Source organism: Coenobita brevimanus, chromosome 40 (assembly GCF_032717465.1).
Source record: "Coenobita brevimanus isolate Jiangsu-jjx chromosome 40, ASM3271746v2, whole genome shotgun sequence".
NCBI lineage: Eukaryota > Metazoa > Arthropoda > Malacostraca > Decapoda > Coenobitidae > Coenobita > Coenobita brevimanus.
The window spans coordinates 67,476,287-67,494,660 of NC_136993.1; the positions used below are offsets into that span (position 1 = coordinate 67,476,287).

At 44.5% G+C, this 18,374-nt stretch overlaps 1 protein-coding gene across 1 annotated transcript in view; it reads right to left on the reverse strand.

The window, feature by feature from the left end:
* tkv (serine/threonine receptor kinase thickveins) overlaps window positions 1–18,374 on the reverse strand; it is an 82,597-nt gene that overhangs the window by 32,903 nt on the left and 31,320 nt on the right. The window contains exons 2-3 of the mRNA XM_080270421.1: window positions 7,750–7,937; window positions 6,325–6,536 (exon numbers count right to left, since the gene is read on the reverse strand). Of these exons, the coding sequence (XP_080126547.1) occupies window positions 6,325–6,536; window positions 7,750–7,937 (400 nt within the window). The remainder of the gene's footprint in view (window positions 1–6,324; window positions 6,537–7,749; window positions 7,938–18,374) is intronic.

An 18,374-nucleotide genomic window follows, 5' to 3' on the forward strand; every position in this document is an offset into this window, starting at 1 on the left:
ACTGAAAAAAGACTTGGGATGGGGTCACAGAAAGAGACCTCAGAGATAAAGGACTGAATAGAGAGGCTGCTGGAGATAGAGCAGTGTGGAGAGCTGCCATCAGGTGACCAAGGCTGATGCATGCAAGCATGGTGGAGCCTTTAAAAAAAAAATTCTTTCAGAACTATTTGGGCTGGCCAGTAATAGTCTCTGAGACTCAGACTTGGTGCTATATATGTTTTGTATGAATAATTTCTGATTTGTTCTGATACAGAGCCACAACAATAAATTATCTTCAAATATGCACTGACTGTGTGATGCCAAGTTCCATTCTCATAAGCTGAACCCAAAATGTCAGGTTTGCCGCAGAAGGCACATGTGTAATACAATATTTAACAATTTATCTGAAACAATAAATGGAGCCAATCTAATAAACAGGTAAACATGCCATTATAAAAATAATAACTGATAAAAATACTGTACTATAGGACTCTGTGTTCAGCCTATTCTGAACATCAGGTGTTGAATTTTATTTAGTTACCATCTCCACTGCTGCAAAAGTATGTGGACAAAATGTGGATCAGGAAAAAAAAAAAAAATTATCTACTACTTTGTAGTGAATACACTCACACAGTTGCATTACTGCCTCCTTGTAGTAAACAAAACACCCTCACACCAGTATATCATCACCAACATACAGTAGATAAAACTCTCTCACACAGATACAACATCTCCACCACATAGCGCACAACACTGTCAGCCAGGCATATCACTAATACATAATAACAAAACACTGGCACATAAATACTGTAGTAGTGTACTATGCATCATCACCAACACATGCCTGGCAGTGGTTAATATCACCAGTGACATTACCAAATACTGCACAGTATAATCACGTGACCAAACCGTCATAAACGGCATAACACTGTCATCCAAGCCATAATACTATCATACTGCCATCATTATATAATGAAACATACATCAGTTATTAGAACTGTAAGCTGAATCTTGCATGGATGGATGTCTGCTACAGGAAGCAAATGAGTGCTGTAGTGCTGCCCATTTAGAAGAAGTGAGTCAGACAGTGGATCCAGGCAGCTCAAAAAGTAATGCAAGTGAAATTTGGGGGAGCGGGTGGCTCAATCGGTACAGAGGTGGCTTGCGGTCCTACCGGACCCAGGTTCAAATCCCCGCTGGGGCAGGGAACAGTTTAAGGATCTGAATTTCATTACGGCAGAATTTATCGATCTACCAGAAGACCTGCTACCATGTGGTAAAAATACCCCCGTTAATACCATTACACAGTCCTGTATGAGACAGCCCTAGCATGTATTCAATATGGACGGTGGGTGTTCGCGCCAAAGTGGTGACATGTAGAGGTGTACAATATGTAGGAGGACTACTGAGAGGGCAAGAGAGGGAGTATGTCTGATGATAAGCAAGAAATGGAAGGAGAATATAAGAGATTATGGAACAGTGGGTGCAAGGATTGTATGGGTGAGGATGAAAGTAGGTATACAAGCGTGGGCGATTGTATATGTGTATGCTCCGACAGTGAACCGAGTGGCAAGAGTGAAAGATGAGTTTTGGGTGAGAGTAGAAGCATGTATGGACAAATCTGAGAGGAGGGAAAGTGCTTTTGATTGGAGACATGAATGGCAAAGTTGGGAATGTATGAGTGGATGGAGTGGTTGGTCAGTGGGGTGTGCCAGCTAAAGCAGATGGGAATGGTAGTGCTTTGGTGGACATCTGTGCTGGTAAGGGGTTGGCAATAGCCAACACCTACTTTCGACATAAGATGATCCACCGGTATGCATGGAGAGTAATGAGGAGGATGGATGATGAACTTGTTGAACGAAAGGCAATGATAGACTACTTGTGTGTGGATGAGCGAATGAGAAGACAAGTGTTGGATGCAAGAGTGTGAAGAGGGTGGGGGAATGGAGTCTCAGACCATTGATGGCCAAGGTAAAGCTGCAAAGAAAATGGTTGAGGAGACAAAGGGGAAGACAGGAGGAAACAGCTCCTGTGAGAAGAGTGGAGAATTGCATGATAGTCAGAAAAAGGCAGAGTATAAGAGCATAGTGGAAGAAAGATTGGGAAGGTATGAGCTAGAGCAGATGGAAGGGGTGGAAAATGTAAGATATTTACAGAAGAGATAGGCGCAGTGTGTGAGGCGGTTTGTGGAGTGAGGAGGAGATGCAAGGGTGTGCAAGGGACAGCATGGTGGAATGATGAGGTGAAACGAGCTGTGGAACAAAAGAAGAAGGCATATAGTGAATGGTTAGCGAGTAGAGGTAGGGGAGAAATTAAGAGAGAGAAGAGAGAGGTATATGTGAGTAGGAGAAGGGAGGTGAAGAGACTGGTGAAGGACAGTAAGAAGAAAGTGGATGAAGAGTTTGGGAGGAATCTGAGTGTGAAATGGAGGGAGAGTAAGAACTTGTTTTGGAAGGAGGTAAAGAAAGTAAGGCAGTGTGAAAGGGGAAATAGTAGGGGAGTGAAAGATAGGAATAATAGATTGTTGGTGGAGAAGAGAGAGAAATTGAGGAGATGGAAGGAGCACTTTGAGGATTTGTTGTATGTAGAGAGTGACAGCAGTATGAGTATAGTTGGGCAATGGCTGGGAGAAGAAGAGATGAGAGGAGGGAGGAAGAGATCAGTAGGACGGAAGTACTGGAAGCAGTGAAGAAGATCAAGTTGGGGAAGGCCCCAGGAATTGATGGAGTGTGTGGTGAAATGCTGAGGTATTGGGGTGAGACTGTTGTGAAGTGGATATGGAAGTTGTGTAGATTGGCTTGGGAAGAGGGAAGGGTTCCAGAGGACTGGAAATCAGGTATAAATGTTCCTTTATATAAAGGAAAAGGGGAGAGAGAAGTATGTGGTAATTATAGGGGTATTTGCCTTCTTAGTGTGACTGGTAAAATACATGGTAGAATACTCATTGATAGGGTTAGGCATATGACAGAGGAGCTAGTTGAAGAAGAACAAGGGGGATTCAGGAAGGGAAAAGGGTGTGTAGATCAGATATTTGTTCTAAGATGTTTAGTGGAGAAGTATCTAGAAAAAGGAAAGAAAGTGTATGCTGCCTTCATGGATTTGGAGAAAGCTTATGACAGAATAGATAGGCAAGGTATGTGGAAGGTATTAAGAATATATGGAGTGGATGAGATATTGTTGACTACTGTGAAGAGTATGTATGAAGGAGCTAGGGCTACGGTGGGAGTGGATGGTGAGCTGAGTTCTTTTATCTCAATGTGTGACTGAAACAGGATTGTGTGATGTCTCCATGGCTGTTTAATATATACATGGCTGGCCCTTGGCCTTTGATTGATACTGCTACTGTGAGTGAGGCAATAGGCATGATGAGGGTGGGGAAGGCAGCAGGTGTGTCTGGGTTGACTGCCGAAATGTTGAAGGCCTCAGGCGATATAGGGGTGAGTTTAGTCACTGACCTGATAAATAGGATTATTCATGAGTGTGTTGTCCCAGATGATTGGCTGAAGAGTGTAATTGTAAATGTGTATAAAGAAAAGGGTGATGCCCTGGAACGAGGAAATTATAGAGGTATAAAGCTTTTAGATCAGATAATGAAGGTAATGGAGAGAGTTTTAGAAGGTATGATTAAAGAAAGAGTGAATATTGATGAGATGCAGTTTGGGTTTATGCCAGGTAGGGGGACCACTGATGCTATATTCACTGTTCGTCAGCTTCAGGAAAAATATACTGGTAGGAGAAGGGATCTTTATTTTGTTTTTGTTGATTTGGAAAAGGCCTTTGACAGAGTCCCTAGAGAGGTGGTGAAGCGGGCAATGAGAAAGCTTGGCTTGGAGGAGTGACTGGTTAGAGTGGTTATGGCTATGTATGTGGGTGCTCGCACCCAGGTAAGAGTGAATGGAGATTTGAGTGATGAGTTTTCCGTGAATGTTGGTGTGCATCAGGGGTCAGTCTTGAGTCCCATGTTGTTTATCATGGTACTTGAAGCCCTTTCACGTGACTTTAGAAACGGACTCCCGTGGGAATTGTTGTATGCTGATGATTTGGTGTTGATTGCAGAGAACGAAAGGGAGGCGGAGGAAAGGTTTAGGAAGTGGAGAGATGGTATGGGGCACAAGGGTTTAAGGGTAAATGCAGATAAAACAAAAGTGATGATATCTAGGGTTGGTGGCAGTACCGTCAAAGACAAGGGAGAGTGGCCATGTGCAGTTTGCCACAAGGGCGTGGGAAGTAACTCCATCTTGTGCGGTGTGTGTGATAAATGGGTGCATAAGAGATGTAGTGGTATCAGAGGTAGACTGCGAGATAATGCTGATTTTGTGTACGGCGTGTCGGGGTGAGCAGGTGGAGATTGTCAGACGTGAAAGGATTGAACTTGCTGGTGAATCTCTTGAGTGTGTGGAAGAGTTTTGTTATTTGGGAGACATGTTGTGTGCTGGAGGTGGGGCTGGAGCTAGCTCTGTGGCTAGGGTGAGAAGTGGTTGGAAGAAGTTCAGGGAGCTCTTGCCTCTCCTGACATTGAGAGGACTCTCCCTACATGCTAAGGGGTTTTTGTATGCAGCATGTGTTAGGAGTGTAATGCTGTATGGTAGTGAGACCTGGGCAGTGAAGGAGGAAGATATTCGCCGGCTCAGACGTACAGAAATGACAATGATTAGGTGGATGTGCAGTGCGTCCCTGCGTCCAAGGCCTGGAGGGGCTGGGTTTACGATGGAAGAGTTGAGAGGTAGGATGGGACTGGAGTGTATTGGTGTTGTGATGAGGAGAGGTAGATTGAGATGGTTTGGACAGGTGGAGAGGATGGGGGATTATAATTGGGTGGGGAAGGTGAAAAGTGTTAATATTGGGGGTGGGGTTATGAGGGGTAGACCGAGAAAGACATGGGATGAGGTCATTAAGTGACCTCAGGGTTAAGGGACTGAACAGGGAGGCTGCAATGGATCGTGCAGCGTGGAAAGCCGCCATTAGGTGACCAAGGCCGACACATGCAAGCATGTTGGAGCCTTTAAAAACAAAACGAAACGATGGATGGGGTTGTAAAGGAGGTGCAGGGTAGGGCAGTGGATGTGGGGGTGGCTCTAATGAATGAGGGTGAGATTTGGAAGATTCCGGTGTTGCTGTTTGCTGATGATACAGCATTGTTAAGTGAAGATGAATGGGAGTTGCAAGGTTTGGTGAATGAATTTGGGACAGTGTGTAGGAGGAGGAAGCTGAAAGTTAATGTAAACAAAAGTAAAGTTATGGTGTTTGAGAGGAATGAAGTTACAGAATGTACAGTGAGGTTGGATGGTGAGGATATGGAGAGTGTGAGTGCATTCAAGTACTTGGGTAGTGTGATGAGTAAGGATGGAACTTTGGGGGATGAAGTGCGTGAAAGGGTACAGCAGGGAAGGAAGGTTGTTGGTTCACTGAAAGCAGTGATGAGAAATAGGGAGGTGAGTATAGAAGTTAAGAAGTCACTGCATGACAGTATTGTGATCCCTACCCTGACGTATGGAAGTGAGGAGTGGACCTTGCAAGAGGGGAACAAGTCAAGAGTGAGAGCAGTGAAAATAAGTTACTTGAGAGCAGCATGTGGAGTGACATGGAGGGACAGGTTGATGAAAGAAGAAGTGAAGGAACGTTGAGGGGTGGATGTGGATGTGGGTGTGTGTGAAGATTAGGAGAAATACACTGAGGTGGTTTGGACATGTGGAGAGAATGGAGAATGAAAGACTGACTAAGAGGGTGTATGTAGGTGAGGTGGAGGGAGGGAGAGGGAGGGGTAGACCAAGGATGAGGTGGAGGCATGGAGTTGAGAGGTATATGAGGGGGGGGGTGAGTTGGGGGGAGGGTAGTCAAATGGTGGGCGACAGAGCAACTTGGAGGCGTTTTGTCTGCGGCCACCCTTTGCGAGATTAGGGCATCGGGCTATAGATAGATAGATAGGTAGATACACTACTGGGCCTTGGGAGCAGGCTGAGAAGCCTATGCCCAGAGTCAAGCACATGGAAAAAAAAAAAAAAAAATCCTGCTGCCCCGTTCCTGCTGTCCACGAATGGGACAGTGTTAAGATGTGGAACGACACTGACCCAGGGGCAAAATCCAGTATGATTCAATCTCATTATTTTCATATGCTCCATGGCCCAAGAAATCACATGGGCGCCAGGCTGGGAACCCCTGCCCTACTGCACGAAAAATACTGTCAAGTGGATATTCAGACTTGAGAGTTATACTTATCTACAAAAAAGCATCCTCCCAGTAAAGTTGTTGAAATAAAACTCACACACACACACACACACACACACACACACACACACACACACACACACACACACACACATACACACACACACACACAAACCCTACCTGAACCAGAGAGTCATAACAATGGCAAGGACGGCCACAAATGCCAATGTGAGTGTCACCAGCAGGAGTGACTGTGCCAGGCCTCCTGTGTGGTGGCGTGTTGGGGGTGCCGGTGTGTGCAGCTGTGGCAGGAGACCCTCGTTGCACCGGTCATACTCACGGCAACACGAGATATTCTTGGGACGCTCATGCTTTGTCAAGTAAGCTCGACACTGTAAGGAGAAGAGAGAATAATCAATGATTATCTTCATCATCAGACATGGGAGGCATTCAGTACACCAGTTATACCCCTGGCAACATGAGGTGTTCTTCACGTGCTTAGGCAATGTAAGGTAAACTCAGCACTAGAAGGGGGGAAAGAGAAGAAACAATTACAGTAAACTGACAATTATCTGGTGTAATGCAGCCTGCGCCGGATACTGCAAAACACTGGATACTGCATAGCACCCACTATCGGCTCAATATCAGCACCGAGCTGGATACTGCATTATTATCCATCACTACTTTCTACCCTAAAAACTTTCCCATAAGTAAAAGATGAAAATTAAGCATAAAATACACTAATGATAAAATACAGTAATACAACACCTGTTGGCTACCATTTACAAGCCAGTTGATTAACCTCAATGTCGGATATTGCATGGAACCGCTGATTATGCCCCTTTTTGGCACCGGGTATTGCATAATTTCACTGGATATTGCATTAACAGAGCCGAGCCGGCAGCCCCGGATACTGCGACGACAGACAACTGAGAGTTTACTGTATAATTATCTCCAGCAATGGATGTGGGAGGCATTCAGTACCTGTCATACCCCCAGCAACATGAGGTATTGTTGGGACACTCATGCCTTGTTAAGTAAGCTTAGCACTGGGAAGAGAAAGATACCTGTCATTAGGATGCTGGAAACTTAGGCAAATCCTTATCTTTCAGCAAGAGACATGGGAGAGGTTTCTTACACCAGTCATTCTCCATGCAACAAGAGATATTCTTGTGTGGAAGCTCAACACTGGGGAGACAAAGGGGGAGACATCTTATAAGATACTGGAGAGAAAACAAACACTAACATAGATATTAATATTATCTTTTACCATTACACACAGGAGGGATCCATTACACTAATCCTCCTCCTGGCATCATAAAATGTTCTTGAGGCATTCCTGTTTCATCAAGTAAATTGAGTACCGTGAGGGGCAGAGACACACTACTGTTTTATCATCAGATACCGATTACAAGAATGCCTGTGACTGAGGTGGTGGGTGAGACCAAGGATCAGATGGAGGGATGGGGTGAAAAGGCATATGAACAAGTGAATTTGAGGGAGGGTGGCCTGATGGTGGAGGACAGTGTAACATGGAGGCTATTTGTGGCTATCCCTTCCATGACTCAGGTCAGACAGACAGACAGGTAAAAATAGATGGTTTACCTGCATGAGCCCCAATTCATCCGGGCCGAGACAGCCATATGTGCGTTCCTCCTTCCACTGGTCTGTGTCAGTGTCGTACAGGAGTTCAACAGCACTGAAGCAATACGAGTTGGGTTTGGTGAGACACGTGCCATTGAAGCTGTCGTGGTCTGGACACACACCCTCACAGTAGCACACCAAACCCCACGCTGAGAAGGAAAAAGAAAATCATCATCATCATCATGGGGAAAATTATACACTATCTCTATCTATATACCTAGGCTGCTTCCCCAAAGAAAGGGAGGTAGCCGAGACAGGACGACACACTCCCAATTTACTCATGCACACACACACATTCAGAAAATCTCTCTCTCTCTCTCTCTCTCTCTTTTATAGTACCATACCGCATTACATCAGACCCCAGGCTGTGAAAAAAATAAATAAATAAATCATCCTTCTCATATGAGGAAAGAGAATGCTATAACACACCCTCACAGCAACACACCAAACCCTGCACTGTCAAAGAAAACCATAATCATCATCATTTTTCCTTCAAAGTATTGCTCTTTCCAACTGTTTAATTCAGCTCTGGGAAGGATCTCAAGAGTGTGTTTAACATAAAAACGATCCCTAATCCCTTTGGCTCAGTTGATGGCCAAGTATTGTAAGACTGGAGGTTGGATTTGACTTTAACCAAGGAGACTCATTCTCATCTTGTAACTAGGGCTTAACCATACCAGAACAACCTGACATTCAAGTTGTGGAAATGGCCCAGTTCCATCAGGTAAAAACAAACTGGCAATAGATTGATGGAAAAATCTGTTGTTGTAAAGGTATAGAATAAGTAACAACAAAAGGAGGTGGTGGGTCTTGCCGCACACCTTTATCAGCAAAACATAGTTATACACAGTCACTGGTTACAAATTTGTGTATGCAATGGAAAAAAGGAGAAAAAAGAAAGACAGCAACAAACACTTGGTGGATACATATTATAAAATGCAAAGGAATTCATAACCATAAGAGAGAAAAGTTTGTGACCACCCCTTCTGGGATTGAGGCGTGTGCCACTAGATTAACAGAAAAGCAGCACTATACTCATCTTTTTTTTTTTTTTAAATCAAGGCAAAGATGCACTTCACAGGTTGGTGATGACTGGCTGAATGCAAGTTTACTTCATAATCTCTTTACTCATTAGCATTATTAATTGACAACATATATCTGAGAGGGAAATTTGGGTTAGTAAATGTTATTCGGACATGTTGCATTCAGCCAGACATCACCATCCCGTCAAGTGCATCTTCGCCGCAATAATAATAATAATAATAATAATAATAAGATGGAGGAATAGAAGAAGGGAAAGACAAGAGGAAGGAGTAGTTGCAGGGAGAGTGGAAAGGTTACAAGAGCATGAGAAAAAGGCAGAGTATAAGAGAGAAGTGGAGGAATGATTGGGCAAATATGAATTGGAGCAGATGGGAGATGTGGAAGGTGTGTATAGGATATTTACAGAAGAAATATGTGCAGAATGTGATGTGGTGTGTGGGAGGAAGAGAAGACGAAGGGGGGTGCAAGGAACAGCGTGGTGGACTGAAGAGGTGAGACAGGCTGTGACACAAAAGAAGAAAGCATACAATGAATGGATGAGAAATAGGGGAGTGGAAGAAGTTGAGAGGCGGAAGAGAGAGTTATATGTAGAAAGAAAGAGAGAGGTGAAAAGATTAGTAAGAGAGAGTAAGAAGAGAGTGGATGAGGAATTTGGAAGGAACTTGAGTGTAAAGTGGAGGGACTGTAAGAAGATGTTCTGGAAAGAGGTGAAGAGAGTAAGACAGGGTGGAAGTGAGGTTAGCAGGGGAGTTAAAGATAAAAATGGTAGATTACTAGTGGAGAAGGGAGAAAAAGTGAGCAGATGGAGAGAACACTTTAAGGAATTGTTGAATATACAGGATGGAAGTAATGCACATATAAGTGGCTGGGGAATGGCTGGGAGGAGGAGGGAGGTGAGAAGACAGGAAGAAATCAGTAGGATAGAAGTTGTGGAAGCAATGAAGAAAGTTAAATTGGGGAAAGCCCCAGGAATTGATGGAGTGTGTGGTGAAATGCTGAAGCATGGGGGTGAGATAGTAGTAGAATGGATGTGGAAGATGTGCAGATTGGCCTGGGAGGAAGGTAGAGTCCAGGAGGATTGGAAGTCAGGTATAATTACTCCCTTGTACAAAGGAAAAGGGGAAAAAGAAGTGTGTGGTAATCATAGGGGCATTTGTCTTCTTAGTATAATAGGAAAAGTGTATGGTAGGATACTTACTGACAGAGTTAGAGAAAGAACAGAGGAATTAGTTGGAGAAGAACGGGAGGTTTTAGGAAGGGAAGAGGTTCTGTAGATCAGATATTCATTCTTAGATCTTTAGTGAAAAAGTTTCTAGAGAAGGGAAAGAAGTTGCATGCGGCTTTCATGGATTTGGAGAAAGCATATGACAGGGTGGATAGACAAGGATTGTGGAAAGTATTAAGAATATATGGAGTAGATGGAAAGTTGCTGAATGCTGTGAAGAGTATGTATGATGGTGCTAAGGCTGCAGTGCGTGTGGATGGTGAACTAAGTGAATTTTTCTCTTTGGAGGTTGGGTTGAAACAGGGATGTGTCATGTCTCCATGGTTATTCAATCTGTTCATGGATGGGGTAATAAAAGAGGTACAAGGTAGGGTAGTGGATGTTGGAGTGGCCCTGGTGAGAGAGGATAGTGTTTGGAAACTCTCCGTACTGTTGTTTGCAGATGTTACCGTGTTGTTGAGTGAAGACGAAGGGGAGCTGCAAGGCTTGGTGGATGAGTTTGGGAGAGTGTGCAAGAAACGGAATCTAAGGGTGAATGTAGGGAAGAGTAAAGTGATGGTCTTTGAAAGAGGTGAAGTCAGTGAATGTACAGCGAGGTTGGATGGTGAGGAATTGGAAAATGTGAGTACGTTTAAGTACTTGGGTAGTGTGATGAGTAAGGATGGAGGTTTGGAGGGTGAAGTGCTTGAAAGGGTACAATAGGGAAGAAAGGTTGCTGGTTCTTTGAAAGCAGTGATAAGAAACAGGGAAGTGAGCATGGAAGTGAAAAAGTTACTACATGACACTATTGTGATACCAACTTTAACGTATGGTAGTGAAGCTTGGACATTGTTGGAAGGACACAAGTCAAGAGTGAGAGCAGTGGAAATGAGTTATTTAAGAGGAGCCTGTGGAGTCACATGGAGAGACAGGCTGATGAATGAGGATATAAAGGAGCGTTGTGGTGTGGATGTGATAGGAAGTGTTATGAGGAACACACCGAGGTGGTTTGGCCATGTGGAGAGGGATGGAGGGTGAAAGACTGACGAAGAGAGTGTATGTGGGTGAGGTGGAGGGGGGAAGAGGGAGGGGGAGGCCAAGGATGAGATGGAGGGATGGGATGGAGAGGTATATGAGAGAGGGGGGGTGTGAGTTGGGAGCAGGGCAGTGAAATGGTGGAGGACAGGACAACGTGGAGGCGATTTGTTTGTGGCCACCCCAAACGTGATTGAGGTGTCTGGCAATAGATAGATAGATAGAATAATAATAATTATAATAATAATAATAATAATAATAATAATAATAATAAATGAATTTGGAGCAGTACAGAAGCTGGACATAGCCTGGGATGATGGCTGTAATGTACTGTACAACTAACCACCTTCGCCAACCCTTCAATGCCTTCACTTTCCAGTACTCCGCCCACCATTTCTTTCTGTGGCGTTTCCCCCCATGCTGTATTGAAACAGCAGGAGGAAAAAATACGTCATCGGTCTGAATGGTGAGGTGTAATATGCAAAATAAATCCCTAAGGAGGCGGCGCTAGGATGCCTTCTACTCCACTTTGACATTTTACTACTACTACTACTACTACTACTACTAATAATAATAATAATAATACTCCTGCTACTACTACTATTATTATTATTATTATTACAGTATTATTATTATTATTATTTAAATCCCTGCCCCCCCAAGACACCCAAGGAAGGGTGTTGCAACACCCACCCCGGGAAGGCCCCACGGCCCCACACCCACCCCAGGAAGACACCACGGAGGGGCATATGAAGAGAGTGTTGGGCCTGAGCAAGACAGGCCTAGGTGGCCCACGGACCTATGCCCCTATTCCACGCAACACGGCCACCAGCAGGAAAGCAGTCCCGGCCAACTACATCTCAGCCGGGCCAGCCCTCGCCAGGATTGGGGTGAGAGTAGTCTCCAGACAGTCCCAAGCAGCACTGCGGTGACAACCACTGTACGCATCGGGGAAGGGACAGCCACTGTACGCATCAGGGAAGGGACAGCCACTGTACACCCTTCAGCTGTTGTTTCTAGTGTCCGTGGAACGGCAGTGTCAGCCACTGTACGCACCGGGGAAGGGACGGGCACTGTACGCCCCTCATCCATGGCCCTTGAGACTACCCCTTCGGAGGAAGTCCCTCGCCCAGCTCACTACCCATCCGGGGCCGAGTGGGACGTCTCTCTCCCTCTCCTCACAGATGCAGTCCTCCAAAGGAGTTGCAGCTTGAGGAGCTGTGGTGGGGGCCTCTCCTGGACCTGGGGATCCAAGCCCTACAGGCCGCCCCCTGACTATGCCAAACACTGACGGACACCATGAAGAAGGGACGTCACAGGCAGCTCTTGACAGCAGTCTGACCTAGTGATGAGGCCCCAGCACTCCAGGAACACCCCAAGGACCCCAGGGCATGAGCTCCCGCACCCCACTTCCAGACGACCCCCCGTCAGGCGTTGACGGAGATAGGCGCACCTGCCTCCCCCGATGCCGACCCACAGCCCCACCTGGACGACCTTGCCCCTGGCAGTAGTGCTGTCCCTCCTGAGGGAAGGCACGCCCGACAACCTGCCTCCCATGCCCGGGTGCCACCTGTAACCTGCCCAGGCCCAGCAGTCCAGGGGGAACCGGACAGTGTATTTCCCTGTGTCTAGTGTATGCGTATGGTGAAATCTGACAGTGCCCCTAGTTACCTAGCCAAATAATATCGTGTGTACCCAGGCCTAACAGTGTTTGCATCTACCTGGCCATATACCTTTGTGCAGATCCAGGCCTGACCTTATGCAGATCCATCAGGCCATATGATATTTGTGTGAATCAGAACCTGACAGTGTCCATATCCACCTGACCACATGTTATTATGATATCGAGTGTGGTACTGTGTATAACTAGGCCTGACAGAGTCCATATCCACCTGGTCATATGTTACTGTAATACCGAGTACAGTACTGTGTATAACCAGGCCTAACTGTGTCCAGGTATATCTGGCCATACACTACTATGTTTAACGAGGCCTGACAATGTCCATCCCAACATACCTCTATATTATTGTGTGTATCCAAAGTCTGACTGTGTCTATATAATACTGTGTACAGTAAATACTTGTTGTGTATTGTTAAGGATATGAATTAAGGCGATATTCTGTATGTACAAGGTTGGTCTGCCGAGTTTTTATGCCCTGTTCCTCTTGTAGTGTTCTAGATCCGGTCTTGAAAGAGAACCCCGCTCAGTAGCTAGTGTTCTTAGGACGAGAGGTAGACCTAGACACACCTAGCATAACAAATATTATCATTATTATTATTATTATTATTATTATCGACCAGAATGCATCAATAACCAATCAGAAAAGGAGGATAAATACTGTCACTATGGAAAATAAATCGCTAAGGATGCGGTGCTAGAGAGCCCCTAACTCCATTTACGTATTCTGAGATTAGATTCGTTGCACCTTGTCCAAAGCGATTTTCGCATATAATACGTTAATATTCTCTTATATTATCCTGAGCTTAGGTTCCGTTGCACCTCTTCCTAAGTGATTTATTTCTGCATATACAGTAGTACGTTAATATTCTCTTGTATGGCATTAGTGTCGATATATAAAAGCTACATTTAATATGAGAGAGAGAGAGAGAGAGAGAGAGAGAGCAGAATAATTCGTTGAAAAAGATGCGTTACGAAGTGTGCCATGTCACCAAGACCCATATTGTGAAACTGTGTATGGTGACTAATGGCAGTTTTCTGGGTACTGGGCGCCACACCGTCGCCACACACACACACACACACACACACACAGACACACAAACATGGCACGGCGTACACATTCAAAACACACACACACACACACACACACACACACACACACACACACACACACACACATATCCATATAGCACGGCGAACATTCAAAACACATACACACACACATATCCATATAGCACGGCGAACACATTCAAAACACACACACACACACACACACACACACACACACACACACATATCCATATAGCACAGCGAACACATTCAAAACACACACACACACACACACACACACACACACACACACACATACACACACACATCCATATAGCACGGCGAACACATTCAAAACACACACACACACACACACACACACACACACACACACACATATCCATATAGCACGGCGAACACATTCAAAACACACACACACACACACACACACACACACACACACACATCCATATAGCACGGCGAACACATTCAAAACACACACACACACATTCATGTAGCACACGGTACGCATTCATATCTTTACACACACACACACACACACACACACACACAAATTATCAACCAACACATTACTATCCTTGCAGAATCTCATGGTACCCCCTGGGTATGGGTCGTATGACCTTCTGAGGTACTATTTGCCCCCACCCCTCTCTCTCTCTCTCTCTCTCTCTCATGCCCTTCACTAATCGCTGACGACAGGTGATTGAGTCCACATTTACATCCGTCTACCGTTAATGTGGTATTTTTAGTTCCTTAAACACACAACTCAAAAAAACAACGAAAAAGTATATTATCAACATTTTGGGAATAATCTTTGTTGTGGGTGTTATAATTAATATATACTGTATGACACAAGGACAATTTAAATCATGTCGTACGTCTGGCAGGCCTGTGGGGCACTGCTACGAGGCGGCGCGGTATTCACAAACACTCTTTAGTTCGAGGTATTTGCAAGACCAAGGCTTCACTCACCCACTCATCATAGTACAATGCTTCGTATCCCATCAGCAGCGTAGGGGCCCGGGGCTAGGCTACTATCCTGATGTTTAAGACAACGGTGACCAGCCTCATTCTCCCCTGAGTGGAATTGTAAAGTGAATCCTTTTGGACCTCATCCACCTGAAGCGCCCCCACAAGACCACCAGGCGTCATTGGGCTGTATGGTTACCACCCAGCGTAGCCAACTCTTCCTTGCTATAGCAAAACATCTGGCTTGTCAATGCGTGTAGTCACCTGAAGGCAGCACTACATCGAGTGAGTGGATGGTGAGCACATCCCACTCATCAACACTCAACTACAACACAATTCACGACCAATGCAGTTCATCCGCCGTTCATATTTTTCTTTCACATCATTTCTGGTCACTTCACTTCAACTTGGCGTAAATCTGCCATCTCACCGCCTTCACTGCTGTGCTGTACCACGACTTTAGCTGTAGAATACGGTGCTAGTCACGAAGAAGTGCTATGGAAAGGATGTAGAGCCGTGGTATTGCCTTGTTCTGCCACTGAGCTACGTGAAGTATGTTGCAAAAGGAAAATCTGACCCAAGTTAAAGAATTACAGTAAACACTAAGGCAGGAAGCTCCCTAACACATTTTCCTTAGCGATTTATTTTATCACACCTTACTATCATGTTCTGTTACATATAAATCCTCCAAACATCGCCATACACTGCACATATAGCCTATGTATCTACCTATCTATCTATAGCCCGACGCCCTAATCCCGCAAAGGGTGGCCGCAGACAAAACGCCTCCAAGTCTCTCTGTCACCCACCTACGTAATCTACTGAAGGATATTAATCATCCATATCCAATAATAAATCGCTGAGGGGGAGGTGTTAGGGAGCTTCCTTCTATACATCTTGTCTAGTTCTTTCACCTCAACTTGGCTCAGATTTTCGTCCTTTGACACCTTATTTCACGTAGCTCAGTGGCAGAAAATATTACAGCTCTACATCCCTTCCATAGCACTTCTTGGTGACTAGCACCATACTCTCATGTGTTATATATTGTAGATACAACTCAGGATTCAAGGTGGAGAGATGACAATTTTAGGCCAAGTTAGAGTAAGAAGAGTACAGACTGAAATGTGTTTGGTGCTCTCTCTCTCTCTCTCTCTCTCTCTCTCTCTCTCTCTCTCTCGTTATATAGATACAACTCTGGATTCAAGATGGAGAGATGGCAATTTTAGGCCAAGTTAGAGTAAGAAGAGTATAGACCGCAATAACTGTTTGGTGGTTCTCTCTCTCTCTCTCTCTCTCTCTCTCTCTAGCAATGATACCATACATATACACATCCCACACTAATTAACCACTATGAAGCCTCGTTTGGCCTTATGGAGAGGATGGAGAAAAGACTGACAAGAAGAGAATGGTGGACTGCAAGAGAAAGGTAACATCAGCCTGCAGTCCACTGGGTTCACATTAAGATGAGCTTGGGAATGCTACTACTACTACTACTACTACTACTACTGCTACTACTACCACCACCACAACCATTACTACCCCCACCACCACCATTCCTACTACTACTACTACTACTACTACTACCATAAATTATACAACTACCACCACTACTACTACCCCCATCACCACTAATACCACCACAACGACCACCCCCACCATCACCATTACTACTACTACCACCATAAACTATTACACCACCACCACCACCACCACTACTATTACTACTACTACTATACTTCTTACTCTAACTTGGTCTACAATTACCATCTCTCAATCTTGCATTTTGACTTGTAGCACAGAAATAACTTTAATATGGCGTTAATCAGGGCAACTGCGATGGGACAGAGCCATTGTACTGACCTATTTTACCAGAGCTACGGGAAATTGTCCGCAAAAGAACGTTAACTGTCCGCAAAAGAACGTTGATTGTCCGCAAAAGAACGTTAACTCTCCACAAAAGAACGTTAGTTTTCCGCAAAAGAACGTTAATTGTCCGCAAAAGAAAGTTAACTGCTCGCAAAAGAACGTTAATTGTCCGCAAAAGAACGTTGATTGTCCGCAAATGAACGTTAATTAGGCCGCAAAAGAACGTTAATTGGCCCCACAAAAGAATGTTAATTGTCCGCAAGAGAACGTTAATTATTGTCCGCAGAAGATCGTTGTCCGGAAAAGAACGTTAATTGTCCGCAAAAGAACGTTAACTGTCCGCAAAACAACGTTCATTGTCCGCAAAAAACGTTACTCTTCAGAAAGGGAAGGTGAGGGAACTACAAGCATCATTCCAGTTAAACCAGGAAGCATTCACAGAGCGCATACCTCCGCCAAAGCCAATATAATCAAATGTCAGTGGCGGTGGCATTTAATTCTACGGTTTTAGCCTACCTAGTTACACAAATTCAGAGAGTGTACGCCTCCGCCAACGCCAATAAAACTTATCATCTATCCCAGCAAAATGACCCGGATTCATCTCAAAATCCAATGCACACTTCCTTGACCCACTGCCCGCCTATCCACCAGACTTCACTAAAATCTGAGAACAACATTTTGAGATACCTTGTACACAGACAGGCATGGGTGAATACATAACCCCCTCCAACATCGCAAGCGGAGGTAATAACACCATGATTAATATTCTTGTTGGTTAAAGGCGCTCCCTAGCATCCCTTATTTAGCGATTTGATTTTGGATACGACTGGTTAATATCACTTTGGAGATACGCTGAGTATGGTGGTATTTGAAATATTGAAATGACACAGGATAGTAAGGTGTTATAAGCAAAATAAATCGCTGAGGAATATGTGTTCGAGAGCTTCAACTGGTATATTACTTATGTTGAGTATGGTGGTTTCTGAAGTAATTAAATGACACAAGATAGTAAGGTGTTATAAGTAAAATAAATAGCTGAGGAAGATGTGTTCGGGAGCTTCAATTTGTATATTACTTATGATGAGTATGGTGGTTTCTGAAATATTTAGGACACAGGATAGTAAGGGGTTATAAGCAAAATAAACAGCTGAGGAAGAAGTGTTCGGGAGCTTCAATTTGTATATTACTTATGCTGAGTATGGTGGTATCTGAAATATTGAAATGACACAGGATAGTAAGGTGTAATAAGCAAAATAAATCGCTGAGGAAGAAGTGGTCGGGAGCTTTGTTTACCAAGGCGAATTAGGGCCATGTGGGGGTAGTGGTAGTGGTGATGTAAGAGAGTTTATACATCTGACTCAAGGCTGCCGCTGCCCAATATGACTCAACCCGTATTTATAACGCGGCTTACACCAAGGTTTTCATCTCCACTACCTCACACCCTGGAAATTTAGTTGTTACGTGAAATAAGCCTTAGTCATGGCGTAGGAATGAGTCTCCTTGGTTACTAGTCAAATTGTGGTTACGTGAAATATGCCGTAGTTATGGGGTAGGAATGAGTCTCCTTGGTTACTAGTCAAATTGTGGTTACATGAAATATGCCGTAGTTATGGGGTACGAGTCTCCTTGGTTACTACTAGTCATATTGTGGTTACGTGAAATGAGCCTTAGTTATGGGGTAGGAATGAGTCTCCTTGGTAACTAGTCAAATTTATCCTC